The following is a 19,052-nucleotide window of genomic DNA, read 5'->3' on the forward strand; positions in this document are numbered from 1 at the left end:
ACACCTAACTCAGGCACTCCTCAAATCATGATGACCTGAATTTTTAGGATGGTGCCATTCAATGAGATCATGGGCTAGTTGGTGGGGAATACATCCCACTGACTTCAACAGCCCTGCTGCCAATTTACAAATGTTGATTGGCATAAGCCGGGATTTCCTTCCTTTCTTCCCTCACTCGGGAGGAAATCCCGCCTTGGAGAGCTGCTGGCCAATCAGATTGGCTGGCAGCTCTCCAGCCCCTCCGGCAACATCACTGCAGTGGCTAGAAGAGGCACTGCACGGAGCTGCCCGAGACTAAATACTGGGAACTGGAGAAAAAAGGGTAGGCGAGGCCTGGGGGGTTCACCAGGGGGGGTGATTGCAGAATAGGCCGGAGGCAGGTCTGGAGGTCACTGGGCTTTAAGGGGAGGGTGCCCTGGTCAGAAGGGGGCTTCTGATGGAGGTGCCCCACCCCCTTCCCACCCAAGAGCAAATTATCTTTACTTCTGAGTTTCCCCCTCTGAGCTTTCATCCGCCCACCAGCCTAAAAATTGAGGCTGACGGAAAGGCCCTTAAGTAGCCATTAATTGGCCATTGAAGGACCTCAATTGGGGGCAAGGGTAGGCTTCCCATCCGAGGCCCTGCCTGCCCCAGCGTAAAATCGTTGTAAGGTCGGGACGGACTGGAACCCAGAGGGAATCCCGTCCATGAAATTTCACACTCCCCCCCGCATCAGAACCCACCAGCGGATGGTTGAAGGGGGAGGGGGTTGGGTGGGGATCGTAAAATTCTGGCCAATGTCTCCATTACTCACCTACCACAGTCAGGACTACTACCTAACATTCACATACTTTACATCACACTCAAAACCTGGCACAGCTTCAAACCACACACCCACATCTCAGCTTGCACATACAGCGCACAATTCAACTGTGACAGTCTAAACGGCTTGCTCACTGACAAACTACTGTCTCTCTCTTGCAAAACAGGTGGCATCAGGACCTATGCAGAGGAGCGCTGGCATGCCTACATGCCCTAACTCTCACGGCCAGTAGTGGGGCTGAATTAATTAAAGATGATGTTAATCTCATACCTAATTGTCTTTTTCCTCACTTCTCCCTCACCCTCAAATCTCTTCCAACTTACAAGTTGCAGATGGTCTAAGCGTGCACCTTTTCACATCCACCTGTTCCTCACCACAACCTTTCCCTGTGTCTTTCCCCTTTCAGATACCCAAGAACTGCCACTTGGCCAGGCAGAGCAAAACACAAAGAAGATAGTGATGATGAAGATACAGTACCATCACTTGATTTTACACTCACTGCTGTCATTCAGATGCTGGCACTGCACCTAATTTAGAGGCTAGCATAGAGACCAGATCCATATGTGGTGATATACTGGGTACGAGAGGCCTGCTGCCTGGTCAGATGGCAAGGTGCCAACTCGCCAGAAGTTGAAGTCGTACATGAGCACCTCTTAGCACTTTTGAGGAGTCAGATGGGCACTTTGGTAGATGAAGCCATCTGGCTATGCACAACGAATTGCTTAGTGCATTGGGAAACCTGCCACAGAGCCTGCACGTAATTCCAAAGGGCATGGAGAAGTCCGGCATCAATGTGGAACAGTGCTTTGCGTAGAGGTTAGAGCTCGCCCTTTACATCATGGAAGTAGTGGCCAACTCCATTAGCACACTTGTGAAACCATGATGCAGCATCTAATGATGTCTTGGTCCTTAATTGGCCAGTTAAGGACCTCAATTGGCAAAGAAGACCAACCTCGACCTTCCCCGCCCCAGACTTAACTGGGGGGAGTTGGGAAGGTGAGGGGTTGTCCATCCCATGCCTTCCTGCCCCATTAAATGTCCTTTCCCCCCTCTCAGCCCACTCCAAGGTGGGTGCCGGGTGGGGTGAGGGGGGGGTGGGGGCAGGGATTGAATTCTGCCATATAAATGCTCTTCAGTCAAAAACTTTAACCTGTGATTTGGCACAGAAATATTCCAGCTGTGCAGAAGATGTGTTACTCAGTACTGAATATAGTCAGAAATATTGGACCATGATTAAGTACAATGGGCCAATATGCCAGTATTCTCCTCCCCCACCAGTAATCCCTGAACCTGACCCTATCTCCTTTTCTGGGGTGAAACAATTTGATTATTTTTGGCAGGAGCCCATTAGTCTCAGCATTGCAGTGCAGTACTGAGACAATGCTGCAATGTTGAAATGCCATCTTTTGGTGCAATAATAAGCCCTGTCTGCTCTCACAGGTGGATACAAAAATCCCATGGCACTTTTTGAAGAAGAAGAGGGGAGTTCTCTAGGCGTTCTGGTCAATATTTATCCCTCGGCCAACAATAAAAATCGATTATCTAGTCATTATGACATTGTGATTTGGCACCTGACTTGTGCTCAAACTGGCTGATGTATTTCCTACGTTACAACGCTGACTACACGTCAAAAATAGGCTGCAAAGTACTTTGATATCTCCTGAGCTCACTAGGCACTACACCAATGTACACTGTTCTTTCTCCTTCCTACTGGGTTGCCTTTAGGTTTGAGGTAAGGTGCAAGCCTGAAAAGATTATGGAGCTGGCCAAACTCTTGCCAACCAAGCCAGTTGTTCCAGCTGGAAAATTTAAAAAAGAAACTGGAAATCGGACTCTTTACTGGATTGCTCCAAACTTCTTCACTGTTTCGAGGCATGCAGTGGACTTGGAACACTTTTCTGGGCTCCCTCTGCTTCGGGAAAGGTAATGCGTGACTGCCTCTTGCAAACATTGATTGTGACCTTAGCTAGCACCAATTTCACCAGGAGATGGTATTTGTCGATACCATTTCTACAGGAAATTTTAGTTCCAGTTTCCTTGGGCTGAACAGCTAGCGTTACTGAACCCTTTCTCATTTCACATCCTAATTTGTCTTTGCCCATCTCAATCCTCAAAGGATTTCCAAAGAATACGTGTGAAAATATGCACTTGCATCATTTTAGCTGAAACTTCTGCCCCAAGCCTTTTATCAAGGCAATAATTTAACTAATATATCTTACTGCTTAAGATGTAATTTCAGGTTTAGAAAAAAAGACGTACCATGGACTTAACATGCCGTACGAAGGCTTCTCGTACCTACAATTCACAAAAAGTAGCGACATTTAAAATTAATTCTGCACAAAAGAAGCAAAAGTGCTTAAATTAGCAAAATGAAGCTCAAATGTTTTCACCTTGGTCTCCGTGAAACTGGAAGTTATTAAAATAAACAAACCCTTGAAAAGAAATGGTAATATATTGTTACAATACATTGTCATCTTCAGTCAAAGTCTAGATCATTATTAAATGCTACAGTGCTATGTCTGATATGTACTTTACCTGAATTGAGTTTAAAAGAACAAAAGCATAATGCTCAAAATCCTGAGAGTTTTCACGTAGAGAAAATCCAATGATCCAGGTCAATCCAAAAGTCGGAGTGAGAATAAGGATGGCTTTAACGATTTTCTTAATCGTTTCTTTGTCCTCTTTGTTTCTTCCTTCTGATACAGATGGCCTCATCAGTTTCACAATGACCGCTGTCAGGATAAACATATTGATTCCAATAATGCATCCAATCGGTACGATGAATGTCTTTAAGGCAGTGAATTCTCCAGACGGCTTGCCTTTTAGCCAGCAGATGCTTTTCTGCTTATATTTCTCTTTGCTTATGAAGCTCGTGGTTGCAGCGATCACTATTACCAGGGGACAAATGTAGCCAACAAAAAAAGAAAATGACATAAAGACTGACTTTCTCACATGATGGAAAACAAAGGTGAGCCGGTAGAGAAGAGTTAGGCTTTGAGCAAGTGTCCAAAAGAATACAGAAAGGAAGAAAAAATGAGTGAAAATTGTAGCAATTGTACACAAGGTGTTGTTGCTTTGAACAGAATGAATGGAACCAATTAGAAAGAAAAATTGGGCAAATAGCAAAGCAATAGCAATGTTGATGAGGGTAGTGTGACGGAAATGGGTGACACTGCTTTTGACAACTGTGTTCCACACAGCAATTTCAATGGTGATAAAAAGTATCAGGGATCCAATGGAAATACTCAATCCTATGTAGGTAATTTCATCAAGAAATGGAATGAGTCTTTCACTTTGAACCATGAGCACAGAAAAGGGTGTTAAGTGATCGCACTCGCAGATTATTACATTCTTATCAGCAGATGAATTGCAACCTTCAGTTGACCAGCCACCTTCCTTATCAAAGAGTGTATAATCCCAGAAAACACACTTTGCAGTTTTCAGATCACCTGTTTGCTCTTTTGGGGCGAAAGACATTTTGATGGGAATTTTGAAGTTCATTTTGTCTTTGCTATTGGCGATTTTCAATGTAGTTGATTGAACCCGGCTGTTTATAAAGTAACCTTCTTGAATTTTATTTGATTGTTTTTTGGGTAAAATGATATCTATATTTGCATACAGGATGCTTGATATTTTGAAAGAATTATTTTTCAGGTTATCTTTCAAACTGTTGGTATCTATCTCTGCTTTAGCATAATACGTTTCATTAAGATGTTCATTAAAGGTCTGAACATAATTGCCTGAGGTATGAGCATCAAATTCTTTTCCTTTTAGTTCAATGTTTGGAAATGATACGCCGAATTCTTTTTCAGGAGGCTGAAAAAATTCGCTGAATACTTCAACTGATCTCATTAATTTACTTGAATCGATGTAATCGCTTCCTATGTTCTGTGTTTCATTTGTTAAGTTGCTTGCTATTGAAAGGAAATCCTGTAAGGAAATAAAAGTAACACAATAATATCCCACAAGAAATAATCTTTATCAAATTAGAGCTAGAATGATAAATCATAGAGTAAGGACAAAATCTTTGATACTTTATCAAAAGTGCCATGTTTAAATGAGAAATCAACCCCACCTAATACAGGCTATTTACCATTTTATATCTGATTATCTCTGGTATGGCTATTTCAATTTTAGTTAAATTTGTTAACTTAGTCAAAGTAGAGTTACCAATGCCAAAGATCGAAAACCTTTGTTTTTTTTAACCCTCTATCAGCACAATACACTTCCAAGGCAGATGTACTAAGTTGCATGCAGGGTAAAATTCCTTCTACTGTTTACCAGCAACAAATTTTAACCCCTGCCCTTACAGAGACCTCTCACAGCTCAATGCAGCAATCCCATTTAGAGTTTTACTTAACCCTCTTTGAATTTATTGCCAATTAGTACCAAAGTTAGACAATTCTATACTATGCCATCAAAGAACAATGGAATGATACAGTAGAGGAGGAGGCCATTTGGCCCAGTATGCCTGGGCGACTCTTTAGTAGAGCAGTCTAATTAATGCCACTCCCCTTTTCTTTCTCTATGACTCTAAATTTTCCCCCTTCGAGTATTTATGCAAATTGTTTTTCAATGTTATTTTTGAATCTGCATTTATCACCCTTTCAGGTACAGCATTCCAGATCACAAAAACATACTGTGTAAAAATTGTTTGCCCATGTCTCGTCTCGTTCTTTTTTTCAATCGTCTTGTATCTGTGGCCTCTGCACACCAACCCTTCTGCCAGTGGAAACAGTTTCTCTTTATTTGCTCTATTAAAACCGTTCGTGATTTTGAACACCTCTATCAAATCCCCTCTTAGTCTTCTCTGCCCTAAGGACAACAGCAACTTCTCCAATATCTCCACATAACTGAAATCCTTCAACACTGCTATAATTCTAGTAAATCTCCTCTGCACCCTCTCTAAGGTCTTGGCATCCTTCTTAAAGTGTACTGCCCAGAATTGAATATACAATTCTAGCTGAGGCTTAACCAGGGCTTTATAAAGGTTTGGCATAATTTTGAAGCTTTTGCACCCTATTCCTCTATTAATAAGCATAGGATATATGGCACAAACAGGTCATTTGGCCCAATCAGTCCATGCTGGTATTTATGCTCGACTTGACCTCCCTCACATTTTTTTCCATTTAATTTTACCATCATACTCATCCATTCCCTTCTCCCTCAAGTACTTGTCCAAAGCGTGGGATTCCATATGTTGTTAAAAGCCCTCTGAACATATCCTGCTGCCTTCAAAGAATTGTGTACGTACACCCCCAGGTCCCTTTGTTCTATGAAATTGTAGCATTTATTTTACATTGCCTCTTCTCAGTATTCCTACCCAAATGTATCACTTCACACATATTTGCATTAACTTTCATTTGCTATGTGTCTGTCCATTTCACCAGTCTGTCCATATCCTCCTGAAGACTGTTTACTCTATTTCCAAGCTTAGTATCATCTGAAAACTTTGAAATGATGCCCTGTGTACAAAAGTCCAGGTCATTAATATACATTAAAAGTGCAGTGCTCATTAAAAGGCCTGGACTGCAGTTTACCAAACCTATTTTATATGGATGAATATATCCAAAAGGCATTAACTGGAACTTAATTGGAAACCAGACACAGGAGATTAAAAAATAACTCGCTTGTTAAAATTGTTCCTTTTTCATGACAGTGTATTTGAAGTAAGTAAAAATTCACATTTCAAGTGTACTTTTCTGAGTTTAGATTTCTCATAAATAGCGTTACTGTTACCTGAAAATAATTCTGGTTAGAACTGACCTCAGGTGTTACTGTACATGACAAGTTGGACATCTTTTTATGCCAAAAGTGTATTTTAAATATAACTTGTTGCTATATTATTCCTGTAGATTTTTAGGAATCCACCTTGGGAGGCAGTGGCAGTGGTGGTCAGTGCCAACGCCCAAAAAAGAGGACAGCTAACCAGTGCCGCAAGAGGATGAATGATCTCCTCCGTTCTGCCAGGATAAGTCACTCTTCTCATCACTTTCAACTCATACACTCACAAATCCATCACACATCCACAGGGCCCTCAACTCATTGCCAGTTCAAGGGTCATCACCATTCACTCCCTCTCACACACACACCTTCATTGTCCTCACCCCGTCCACTCATCACCAACACATGCCAGGCATACTTATCATCTGGCCTGGCAGGAGTCCTGATACACTCTCTACATCTGTACTCATGCAGGACAAACTGGCACGCAACAAGAGGGAGTGGTCGCAGACTGGTGGAGGGATGCCCAACATCAAAGTCTGAACAGACTTTGAAAACAGAACCATCCAACTAGCCAGCAGTGATCTGGACTGTTCCTGTGCTGATGGTGAGGTTGGCGGTTCTCAACCAAGTGAGGATCCAGCAGTGAAACATCCATCAGACAACAATGCTGTGAGTGATGTATCCTGTTTCACAGGCCACTGTCATGCACTAGTTATCTCCCCTTGCTTTCGCAGGTATATCTGGGAAACTGCCAAGGGAGTCCACAACCCAGGGCCTCCAATCAAGCCCCGAAGACACATCGGAAGAAGAATCTGAAGGCACCCTCAATGAAGTCCCATGACAGTGCTCACCCACATCCTCCACCAGAGCAGAGACACACACCTCGGTGGAACGTAGCTCTTGAGTAGCCTCGGGATTATAATCTGGTGAGCACATCGCACAGTCTGACCCACAGCAGGCAGAGGCAGGGACTTCCCAGGTTTCCAGCACCCGTAGGAATGCTGGAGGCCAGAAATCTGCAGAGTTCCAGTCAGATGACGAGCCTCTGGACTCGGTCATGTCATAGTTGCTGTAGCGGCAAAGGCAAGCTCGGGAACATCCTCACTCCTCAGATTGCAAGGTATGGTGGAGGAGTCCATCTGCCTTCAGGCTGAGGTGATAGAGTCGGCATGCCAACGCACCGAGGTCAACATTGGTAGGATGGCGGCCGCCATGGAGACCTTGGTCCAGGACATCGCTCCTGCACTGCTGCGTGAGCTAAACTCCATCGCTGACGCCCTAGTTGGCCTCCAACGGTGTCAACATGAGAGGGGCGTGGCCCAGCTCGATCTCACTCCAGCTTCCCCTTCTCCTCAAGGAGTCAGCCAGGGGCCTTGGACACCCGTAGGGAGGAGGATCAGCAGGTGCACATCGCAAGACCATCCGCCCAAGTGACTCTGGGAGTGTCCGGCCCATCCGAATCCCCTCTCCCTGTGACCTCAGCAGCTCAGGCTCCACAGGCCGAGGAGGGTGCCATTGCCACACAGCAGGATCCCGAAAGCAGGCCGGGGCCCTCCAGGTCTCGGCCCTCCAGAGTGGGCTGTCAAGGTCATCACAGACAGGGCGCAGCAGTCAGCAATCTGCCTCCACCTCCACTGTGGATGTCCGGGGAACACCAAGGCGTAGCGGCAGGGTTAGGAAGGTTAAGAAGATGTAGTTGCACTTGTACATAATGTTCATTATTGTAAAAAACTCCCAAGAAAGTCTCCTTACATATGGCTCCTTGTTCTGATGAGTAGTGTTTGTGTCATTCAGATGTGAAACCTTGGTACCTATACAAGATAAAGGCAGGAGTCTCAGTCCAGGGCCTCTTCCCTGTGCTTTGTGCAGCCTTCAGACCAAACTGATGGTCCAGCTTCGCACTCGTTGGACACATTACTGATGCTTGCACCTCGATGGTGCTGGTCATTGCTGCCAGAATGTAAGTGGACAGGCATCACAGAGTTCCGTCATTCTCTTTGTGTGATCTCAGCATCTTTGAGGTGGGGCTGGTCTCCCATCTCTTCAGCACCTGTGACCAGTGACGCTGTGCTCCTGAAGGGTTCAGGTGCTGAATGCTGACAGGTGCTGAAGGCTGACAAGGATCAGGTGCATTTACAGCTTCATGGCTGCGTCTCTATGATATGACCCTGATCACAAAGTGCAAGCGAATTGCCCTCAGCCAGACAGGAGCCAGATATTCTCAGAGGCTAGGCGAAGGTCTATGGCGTGTCCTGACTGCATGTCCTCATCATCCTCCTGCAATCGAGTGACTATTAGGGCCACTGCTGTGTCTCCATGACAGGATCCTTGTCACAGAGGGTATGCCTGCTGCCATGAGCCTGACTAGAGTCAAATGTTCGCAGATATAATATGAGGATCTATGGTATCTCCTACTGCATGTTGCTGTCATCCTCCACAAATCTAGAAGCCTAAAGGACCTCCCGAGGACGTCTGCCTCGTCTGGCCTGTGCAATGGTCTCATTGCCGTCATTCTCGCCCTTGAGGTCCACCTCACTCTCATGCCTGTCAACGTTCTCCTCATTGGAGGAGACGTCCAGCTCCTCCATCTCCTCCTCAGCCAGTCGCTCTCCCCGTTGCAGCGCTAGGTTGTAAATGGCGCAACAGGTGACAACAATGCGTAACATCCTCTACGGACTGTATTGCAGGGCTCCACCAGACTGGTTCAGGCACCAGAACCTCATCTTCAGCATCCCGATGGTTTGCTCCACCAAGGCGCAAGTTGCAACTTGAGCCTCGTTTTACCTTAGCTCTGCTGCAGTCTGAGGCTGCCGCATGGGTGTCATCAGCCATGTCATCATCTGAAGGTAGCCCATTCTCCGCGAGGAGCCACCCCTGCAGCCCGTGTGGACCTTGGAAGACATCAGGGATCTGAGACTGACTGAGAACGTAGGAGTCATGGAAACTCCCTGGAAACCGTGCGCACACCTGCAGGATGCATTGTGGTGGTTGTACACCAGTTGAATATTTGGAGATCTGAGCACCGTGAGTGCAATCGATGGCACCCTGCACCCTGCACCTGAGATCTGGGTGAATCCAATTGCTCTTACATTCTGGCTTTCCTGCTCCCGGACGAAATGCACAAAGTTGTGTACCCTCGCGAAGATGGATCATGGATGCATTTGTGGGTAGGGGCCTGCGATATCGCACAGAGGTCACCTGTGGAGCCGTGAAAGCAGCCACGGGTGTAGAAATCGAGCACCACTGTCACTTTCACAGCCACTGGCAGTGGATGCCCTCTAGGTCCTCATGGCGCCAAATCCTGCAGCAGGTGGCAGATGTGACCGACCAGTTCCCTAGACATGTGCAGTGTTCAGTGACACTGGTTCTTGGTCATCTACAGGAATGAAAGGCGGCGTCTATAGACCCTAGGTCTAGCTAGGCACCGACCAGCAACAGCCCGCTGTGGCTCTTCAGCGGAGTGTTTGGGAGCCCCAGCTGCCCCTTCTTACTGAGGGTGCTGGTCCTCCCTCTGCCCAGCCAGGCAGCTCCGTCGCTCTCTTCTCCTATGCTTCAGGTCTCTTTAAACCATGAGGCATACAGCTAGGTCACCAGTCTTCATGCTCCTGATGTACTCCTCCTGCAGGATGAAAGAGAGAGACACATAGGTTAGCTTGGGTGTTCAAAGAACCTCTCTTGGTTAAGTCTGAAGGCCCCTTAATGTCTCCTAGAGACACTTGGATGGCCAGAGTTTAGTGCACTGCATGGCTGCCCAAGACCCCATGCAACTCCGCCACACTCCACCTGACCGATTGGCAGCAGCTTTGCCCACTGGACTGCATGCCGTGCTCTCAGCTCAGGCGCAGGCATTCTCCTAACCCACTCTGCAAGGCTGCACTGTTAACTTGAACCATGGGGGAGACTGTGCAAGGGACTGTGAGTGCCTCCACCAGTGGCTGCTCCATGGCCAGCTTTCGAATGGGGATTGTACCACATGCGCAGACATCTAAATGTTCTGGAGTCCACTAAAACTCTCATTAGTTTTCAATCTATGCCCAAGGGGTGAAAAGCTCTGGAGCACTTGGTGGCACTTTCAAGCCTCTGTGTAGCTTGAGTGGGCAGATAAGCTAGAAGCCCGACTCCATGCATGTCAATGTGGCTGCACCTGAACTGTCTCAGCTGCACAGGAATGGTCACTTTATACAAGGTTTCCCTAATGTATGTCCACTTCCCTCCCCACCACCCTGCACGTGCTTGTTCAGTACTATCAACTGCAGTGTAGCCCTTGCCCCCACCTCCGCCTCGTCACAATCGCAGGGCAGCCCTTACCATCTCAACCGGAGTGCAGCCCGTCAAGCGCAGGTCTTTTATATGCTGTTGTGAAATACACCGGTGTGCAATCACTCCGATGAGCTCGGACGATTCAGCACGAGGGGATGATTCCAGTGAGCTGGGCTTATAATGATATGCCAACGTATTACGATGAAGTTCCCGATGTCCGACAGCGGGAAACACGGCCTGTCATTGACGGACGGAGCGCACTGTTGCAAACTGGTTTTACGGCATTGTGAAATGGATTTTTGGCCTTCCCACCATACTGTGCACTCATGCATGCCATGACGCTCAATGTCAGCAGGCATGGAAAACTCCACCCACTGTCTTTGACCAAGGACGTGTATTCCTTGTCTGCTTAAATGTCTCACCCGTTAGGAATTGAAAGGAGGGCTGTGGGGCCCTTTGTCTTAGCAGACAAGCAGACTCCTGTTGGCCAGCCTGGGTTATGAAATTGTAGATGGCCTTTGTATAGCTCTCTTTGAATTTGGCCTGGGCAGCCCACAGGGGGTCATTAGTAGCTCTTCCGGGTTAACGACATGCAGGTTTCTCTGATGCTGCCAGTTAGCTTCTTTTGCTCGAGGTCACAGACAGACAGATTCAGCCATTTTAGGTCTTTGAGAATATCTCTATATATTTTATATAAAAAATATACAGGGTGAGATCTTAGTCCCTCATACTACTTTGGGGGCTGCCTCATAAAACTTGTTTTCGGATCCAAACCAGAAATCTGTTCACTCTGAAAACACCAGCTCCCGCGTTACTTGGCCTACATGCAGGAAACAAGCAATCCTTAAAATATTAATGATGCTTGCCACCAGAAACAGTGCACTTTAATAAAAAAACTTGCTTTAACCCGGAACCAGGAAGAGCAAGAGTGCCGCTCCTGGCTTCGTTACAGCTTCATGATTCGCTCCCTGTACTCCCAGACTCGCTTTCACCCCTTACGCAGTGTCCTAGTGGCTGATCTTGCAACCTCTACCCCTCCAGCAACCAGCAAGTTGTGTCTGGGGCTGCGATTGGCACCTGGCGGGGTGCTAATGATGCTCATAGACAAATTTTGTTGTCTGTATGGGCTTCCAGAAGTTCCACTCAACACAATTTTAGCAAAAATGAAAGTGCATGGAATTGGAGATAACCTTGCTTTAAGTGTTGGTACCCAGCTGGCAAGCAGGAGACAGAGGCCAGGGTTCCCTGGTCCCGCCTGTGGCAGGACCCCAAGCAGGCGCAATGGAAAATCTTGCGAAGCGGCCAAAAGTTCACTGACTTTTGGTGGGAATTTCTGGTCCCGGCAGATATGTGCATCCTGGAAAAATCTCGGCCAGAGAGAAGGCATAAAGGGAATACACGCTGATTGGCAGGATGTGAAAAGTAGTGTTCCCCCGGAACATGTACTGGGGCCTCAGCTTCTCATCATGGGCAGAAATTTGCGCTAAGCAGGTTGGGCGTAAGATGACACACGATGACTTGGGTGAGTGTCCCAACGTTATGGTGTACTTGTATGGTCGGCATGCCTGCCAGCAATTAGCAGGCCTATTAAGGCCATTAAATTTATATTTTTAGCTACCTGTCCAACCTTATGGGGTCCGGTTGCGGGCGGTGGCCTGCTTCGCGATGGCCCAACAAGGTAAAAATCCTGACCCATGTATATTAGTGACTTGAATGAAGGCATAGAGACGTATATTCAAGTTTGCAGATGATTCTAAGTTAGCAGGCACGCTAAGTTGTTTAGATGGAAGCAAGATGTATGAGGTTGTTCAGATGTGAGGCATGTGTTGTCAGGGGTTGGGCATCACAGGCTGTGTTGGATGTCAAGGGTTCTGTGTCAGGAATTGGGAAGGGGTACCTGGGATGGGGATTGGTGCCTGAGAAGGAAGCTTGTGATTGGGAAGCGGGGGAGAATGGGATCATGAGTGGGAGTGGCAGTGAGGTGGGAGGGGTGTTGAGCGGTGATCGGCTCCACATACATGGACGTTACTTTTTTTGATGCAGGTGAACCCCAGGGCTGGTTTGTCTGGTTGCAGCTGATGCTGCCGTGGGTTGCTTCAGGGAAGATGAATCTTACAGAATCGGGCCTTAACAGGCATTAGGTGTCTTATTTATATATCCATAAAGGGTCAAACTCCTGCTTTAGGTATGGCCCTGTATGCCTGCAGCTGGAGGAAAAAGAAGAACGGCGCAAAATCCCAGGTCAGGTGACAGGGTGTGGTGTGCCATAGTAAACAAGTGTCCCAGAGGTAAGGGACAAGGGAAACAGACAGGGAGAGGTCCCAAACCAGGGAGGGGGATCAGGAGAGGTCCCAAGAAGTGTCCCAGAGACAGGGACAAAAGACAGGGGACAGGGACAGGAGCCAGTTGCGTTAAGAAAAGGAGAAACCACCTTCAAATAAAGAAAGAGCTGTGGGGAACAGACTTTAAATGAAGTGGGCTCAGGAGAAGCCTTGAAGGCCTGAGAAGGCAGCCGAAGGTTGGCGACTCTGTGCTGCAGCTGTTGGGGCAAAGGCATCCCTTGGAAGCAGTAGGACTCTGATTGGCATGACCGAGGAGCTGAAATTGTGCTTGTAAGTTGGTGCTTGAGTGTACTCAGGAATCCAGGGAACAGAATCTCAGAAGACGAGATTGAAATCCTGCAAGGTGGGCCATCATTAAAGCTGTCCAAGTTAGAGCAACTTGTGGAGAGAATTCCAAGGTGAGATATTCAAAGGTGGAGATTGGAAACCCTCGTGAGAAAGGCTAAGTTTCAGAGAGATTAGTTGGCTCACAATATAACAAACGTCTGGATGGGTTCTTGAGAAATCCATGGAATCTGTTTTGCTCGCATCTGTTATTAATTGTGTAGTGTGGTGTGTCTGACCACAGTTCTGCTAATTCACATGTGCTTCATACTTACCCTAAATGTTAGAGCATAAGAGAAATATTGGGCCGTAACCTCCGACCAGAAAGTGCTGGCCCGCGGAAATTAGAAGAAATAAATACCTACTTACCTGGCCTTGAAAATGACGTTGACACTTCTGTTCACCGGAGCTGCTTGGGGCCTGGGTCGAAAGACTCCTCGCAGGCCCCAGCGAAATCTAGCTCCAGCGGATTCCAAAGAGGCCACACCCCCTTTTTTGCTGCCGTCAAGCAGGTAAGTTTACAGGGCCAGGGAAATTGATAGGCCAGGGGAAGGTAAGTGCTTAAGGTAAGTAGATAGGATTTGGGGGGGGGTGGTGGTCCAGGGGTTGAGTAAGGGAGTGTTGGCGTGGGGAGTTTGGCGGTTGGTGGTCTGGGGTTTGCGGGGGCTGGTGGTCCATGGGTTGTGGGGGGGAGGTTGGTGGTCTGGGGGGTTGGAGGGTGGTGGTGGTCCAGAGGTTGCAAGGGAGTGGTGGTCTTGGGGTTGGGGGGTGGTGTGGTGATCTGGGGGTTTGGGGAGGGAGTGTCTTAGGTAAATAGATAGGATTTGGGGGTTTGGGATGGGGTGGTGGTCCGGGGGTTGGGGGGGGAGTTGGTGGTCTGTGTGTTGGGGGCTGTTGCAGAGTTCCAAGGTCAGGGAGGTTGGGGGTGTCCAAGGCTGGGGAGTCCGAGGTCTGGGGGGAGGGTCCGAGGTCTGGGCGGCGGGTGTTGGGGGGGTCCGAGGTCAGAGGAGGGTCCAAGGTCGGGGGGGGGTTCTGAGGTTAAGGTGGGGAGTCAGAGGTGTGGGGTGTGTGGTGAGGTCGGGAGAGGTTGGGGGTCTGAGGTGGGGAGGGGAGGTGGGGGGTGTTGGAGGTTGGAGGGGGGGATGGGGTGAGTCCTGTGGTGGGGACCGGGAGTGTGGGGGAGTCCTGTGGGGTCAGCCTGGGTCTTTATATTAGTTACTCAGAAGTTAGAAGGGGTTTTAATTCTTCTAGCTTTTTCTGGATAACTATTCGTATAGCTTCAGTGGAACCATTGAAGTTTATGATTTAAACCGCATTTTCGGATGGTTCTCAGCGCAGCGCAATTGTCCAGACGAAGTGTGCACTTCTGGGCAATTGCCGTGCAAATCCTTACCTGGGAACCTGCCACAGGGATTCCCCAGCGCATCTTTGGGGTACCCCCCCCAAATCTGATGCTGGGGAGCGCAGAAGTTACAGGCCATTGTAAATTTTTTTATCTTTCTGAACTTGTATAATCAAAATGTTTGTTCAAAACCCATGGGATCTTGTGGTTTTATTCACTTAGTAAATGTTTTGATTTTCAAACTTTGTTTACTTTAAGCAAAAGGTCCTTAACCGGCTCTCCCCACAACATGGGACCTGGCCAAGGATCATAACAAACATGATTTCCCTTTCAATAAAACCACGTTGACTCTGTTTGACTGTATTAGGATTTTCTCAATGTCCTGCTGTTACTTGCTTTGATGGATTCCAAGATTTTCCTAATGACAAATGTTAAGACTAACTGGCCTATAGTTTCCTGCTTTCTGTCTGCCGTCTTTCTTCAATAGTGGGCCAATCCCCTCGAACTCTTTCAGGGTCTAGAGAATTTTGGAAGATTGCAACCAATTCATCCACTATCTCTGCAGCCACTTCTTTTAAGCCCCTAGGATGCAGGCCACCAGGTCCAGAGAACTTGCTTGTCTGTTGTCCCATTAGTTTTCCTGGTACTTTTTCTCTGACAGCAGTTGTTTTAAGTTCATCCCTTCCTTTTGTTCTTTGACTTTCTACTGCTCTTTTTGTGTCTTCTACCACGAAGACAAATACAAAATGCGAGTTCAAGGTATCTGCCATTTCCTTGTTTCCCATTATTACTTCCCCATTCTAATTCTCTAAGGGACCAATGTTTATTTTAGTTACTCTCATCCTTTTCATATATCTGTAGAAACTCTTACTGTCTGTTTTATATTTCTTTAATATTTCTTATATTTCTTCAAATTTCTCCCTCTATTACATCACCCTTTCTCGTTTCTAAAATTCTCCCAATCTCCTGACCTACCACTAATCTTTGCAGCATTGTACACCTTTACTTTCAACTTCTTACCATCCCCATCCCCCGAACTACCCCCAACCCCCCTGACTACCTCCATCCCCCGACGATCTGTATGCCCTGAGTACCCTCCCAACCCCACGCCTACCCTCCACCCATCCAACTACCCACACCCTCCCGACTAAATGCCCCCGCCACCCCCAGCTAATCCCACCCTGATTAACACCCCTTGCCCATCCTGACTACTTGCCCCACCCCCGACTACCCACCCTGTCACCCCTGACCACCCTCCTAAGCCGTCGACTACACCCCACCCCTGACTACCCCCTAACTACCCACCCCGACTACCCTGCCACCACCTTCTGGCTACCCTCCTGGCTCTGCCCGATCAACATCCTGATCAAGCTCCGCACCCACCACCCCCTCAACTACATGATACCACCCCTACCCCAACCACTCTAAGCCCACACCCACTTACCTTACGCACTTACATTCTCCCTGCCTCCTCAAAGCGCCTGGGGCCTTTAAACTTACCCGGGGTTTGCAGCCGTAAAAAAAGTGTGTGGCTTCACTTCTCCCAATGCTGCTGCCCTGCACTGGAAAGAGATGTTCTTTATTCTTTCATGGGATGCGAGTGTCACTGGCAAGGCCAGCATTTGTTGTCCATCCCTAATTGCACTTGAACTGAGTGGCTTGCTAGGCCATTTCAGTGGGCAGTTAAGAGTCGATCACGTTGCTGTGATTCTGGAGTCACATGCAGGCCAGACCAGGTAAGGGCAGCAGATTTCTTTCCCTAAAGGACACTTGTGAGCTGAATGAGTTTAGACAATGATGGATGATAGTTTCATGGTCACCATTACTGAGACTAACTTTAAGCTTCAGATTTTATTAGCTGAATTGTTTTTAAATTCTACCAGCTACCCTGGTGGGATTTGAACTTGTGCCCCCCAAAAGGATTAGCCTAAGCCTTTGGATTACTAGTTCAGTGACTAGTTCAGTGAGAGGATCAGCTCCCCACATCAGGAGCACCCTGAGAGAGGCTGCCAGAAGTAGGGAGTTGGAAAGCTCATTCGACACATACACAATGCACACAGGAGGAAGCTGCTCCTCCCTTGTAAGGCACTTGAAGCTCCCCGCTGACCTGAGAAGGAGGACCACCTGGTGGAGAATCCAGCCACCTTGTTCCCCTCTTACTTTGCCACTGCTGTGTTGAGCTCATAGACAGGGTGATGGCATGCATGACTGTGCCCATCTCCAGCATCCACTGACTGGTTTGCTGGAGCTGGCTTCGTGACGGTCACCAGTCTCTCGATGGAGGAAACTAAGCGCGCACCCATCATGGACATGGCAGCATTCACGGCCTGGATGGACTTCCCATCATCCATGCCTGGGTCCGCACAGCCTCTTGCTGCAGCTGCAGAAGTTGCCATGTTGAAGCTGGCTCATTGACACATCACCAGTCCAGGGCTCAGCATGAGGCCTGGCCGCCCACGGTCCTCTGACTGTCTGGTATAAGGTCCTTTGTTCAGGCAGCGTTGAGTGCAGGTCTGACAGCTCTTTAAATATGGTGCCTGACCTGCCAGGGTGCCTCCTGACACTGACATCACCATTCACATTGCCACCTTGGGCCCAGGTTCGAATGCTTCCCTGTGCCTTAAGTTCCTTAATTGGTGGCTGTTGGGAGATCATGTGTGGCTGGCCGTCTAATGCCCAGATGGAAACAGCTCCTGCTTCCAGTGCTGCCATGACCCGCACCCTCAGGAGAAAATTCAGCCCACTGAGACATACACCAGTTGCGTGAGAGCGACTGGGGATTACCCTTCCTCTAACTCTCCTTCCCCTTAGGGAATGGAGATAAGAAGCTCAGAGGTGTTGGGGACACTCGAGGCATACTGAACCAACCCATTACCCCGGGATACAGAAAACGAAACTACATTGTATGATAAGATAGAATTACGCATCATTGAACAAAAATATTGGTGGAACAATTATCTTAAAATAGGCACGTAGCTTAGAACCATGATCCTTTTAGTCACTTTGACATTGTATCAAATGCAGAAGGTTTTAATTGGCAACTTATCAGCTTTGGCCTTCTTAGAAACAAAGCAAAATAACTTACCGACACAACTGTGTAATTAAACATAGATTCTGAATAATCTGCAGCTAGTGTGAGTGTATCCAGAACGTGAACCGAGGCAATTAAATCTGCAGTATTATTGTTATCAAGGGTTAGGGTAGTTAGATTTCTCAGTACTTCAGGCAGCTTTTTGGCTATTGAACCACGTCCCTTTTCTAGTTCCTGAAAAACAATGCAAACCAATTGAATTAAAATTCATTCTAGGCTACCTGTAATGGCCCACATCCCAGTTTAGGTCTTTTACAATGAAGATCTGTTATGACATTTCTCATAGTAAGCTTTATAACAATAAGAGTGTTTATGCCGTATTGGAGATGATACTGATTTACACTAATTAATTATGTCAAATTCCATTTTTATTAAACGGCAGTTTGTCTTTTTTTAATGTGCCGTTTGGTGACCACACCTCTGCCCATTATCCTGTGAAAATTGTAAATTAGTAGCCTGCATTAATATACCAATTATTCTCTTGTGGTGTTCCACACATCGGAAGGGCCAGCATGCTAGCTTTCCGATCTTGTTCCCAATGCTAGCTATGAGAGTAAGCAGGCAATCGTGCTCATTAAAGGTAAGTTGAGAAGGCCAACTGGGGTTTTCCAGTTAGCCCCCAGTTTCCCGATACGACCTGGGGTGGTGGGGGGAGGTGGTTGCAGGTCAACCGCCTGGAGGCGGACACATAGCAGCAAGCTGTGGTGTCAGTGCTGTCAGGCAGGCATACAGACACTCCCTGCTTCCTGGGGATGCAGCCAAAGGCTGCCCGGTAGAGAAGGTCCTCCACCACCCCTTGTCCAACAGTGGTGGCCTGGCTGCTTCTTGTATTTTGTCATTAAAGTTTTTAAAAAGTGATTGAGGGGGTACTTTCTTGTTGACTCGTCCTCTCAGTTACTTACCTTACTTACTGTAGCTGACTGTATCTCTGAAGCTGGAAGGCCTCTGATTGGCCCTCCAGTTCCAGGGCCCATCCGCTGTCCTTAATTGGACAGGGGACCTGTCTCCATGCCAATTAAGGGGCCGTTCTGGTCAAAATTTTAGGACAGTGACTAATTATTCCCCAACTCAGGTTCAGAATCTAGAAACAGTCCCGGCTCCTATTCCCCAGTCCCTGAGGCCCATGAAGCCCAGGACCAAGTGCAGTATTCAGGTTAAGCAGAT

At 47.5% G+C, this 19,052-nt stretch overlaps 1 protein-coding gene across 1 annotated transcript; it reads right to left on the reverse strand.

The window, feature by feature from the left end:
- Positions 1 to 3,129: 3,129 nt before the first annotated feature.
- Positions 3,130 to 17,193, reverse strand: LOC144680407 (adhesion G-protein coupled receptor F1-like). The gene is made up of 5 exons (XM_078541375.1): positions 16,958 to 17,193; positions 12,808 to 12,883; positions 10,838 to 11,026; positions 3,338 to 4,732; positions 3,130 to 3,234 (listed from the first exon to the last, which is right to left on the reverse strand). The coding sequence occupies exons 1-5, from the start codon at positions 17,191 to 17,193 to the stop codon at positions 3,130 to 3,132; spliced, it is 2,001 nt and encodes a 666-aa protein (XP_078397501.1).
- Positions 17,194 to 19,052: the final 1,859 nt, after the last annotated feature.

This window comes from Cetorhinus maximus, chromosome 5 (genome assembly GCF_964194155.1).
Source record: "Cetorhinus maximus chromosome 5, sCetMax3.hap1.1, whole genome shotgun sequence".
Taxonomy (NCBI): domain Eukaryota; kingdom Metazoa; phylum Chordata; class Chondrichthyes; order Lamniformes; family Cetorhinidae; genus Cetorhinus; species Cetorhinus maximus.

Coding starts and splice junctions, on each gene's coding strand:
- LOC144680407 (XM_078541375.1), bottom strand. CDS start 17,193: ATGGCAACTTCTGCAGCTGCAGCAAGAGGCTGTGCGGACCCAGGCATG. Junction 12,884..16,957: donor CTCAACACAGCAGTGGCAAA/GTAAGAGGGGAA, acceptor TCTTCCCTGAAG/CAACCCACGGCAGCATCAGC. Junction 11,027..12,807: donor TCAAAAAAAGTAACGTCCAT/GTATGTGGAGCC, acceptor CGTCAATGACAG/GCCGTGTTTCCCGCTGTCGG.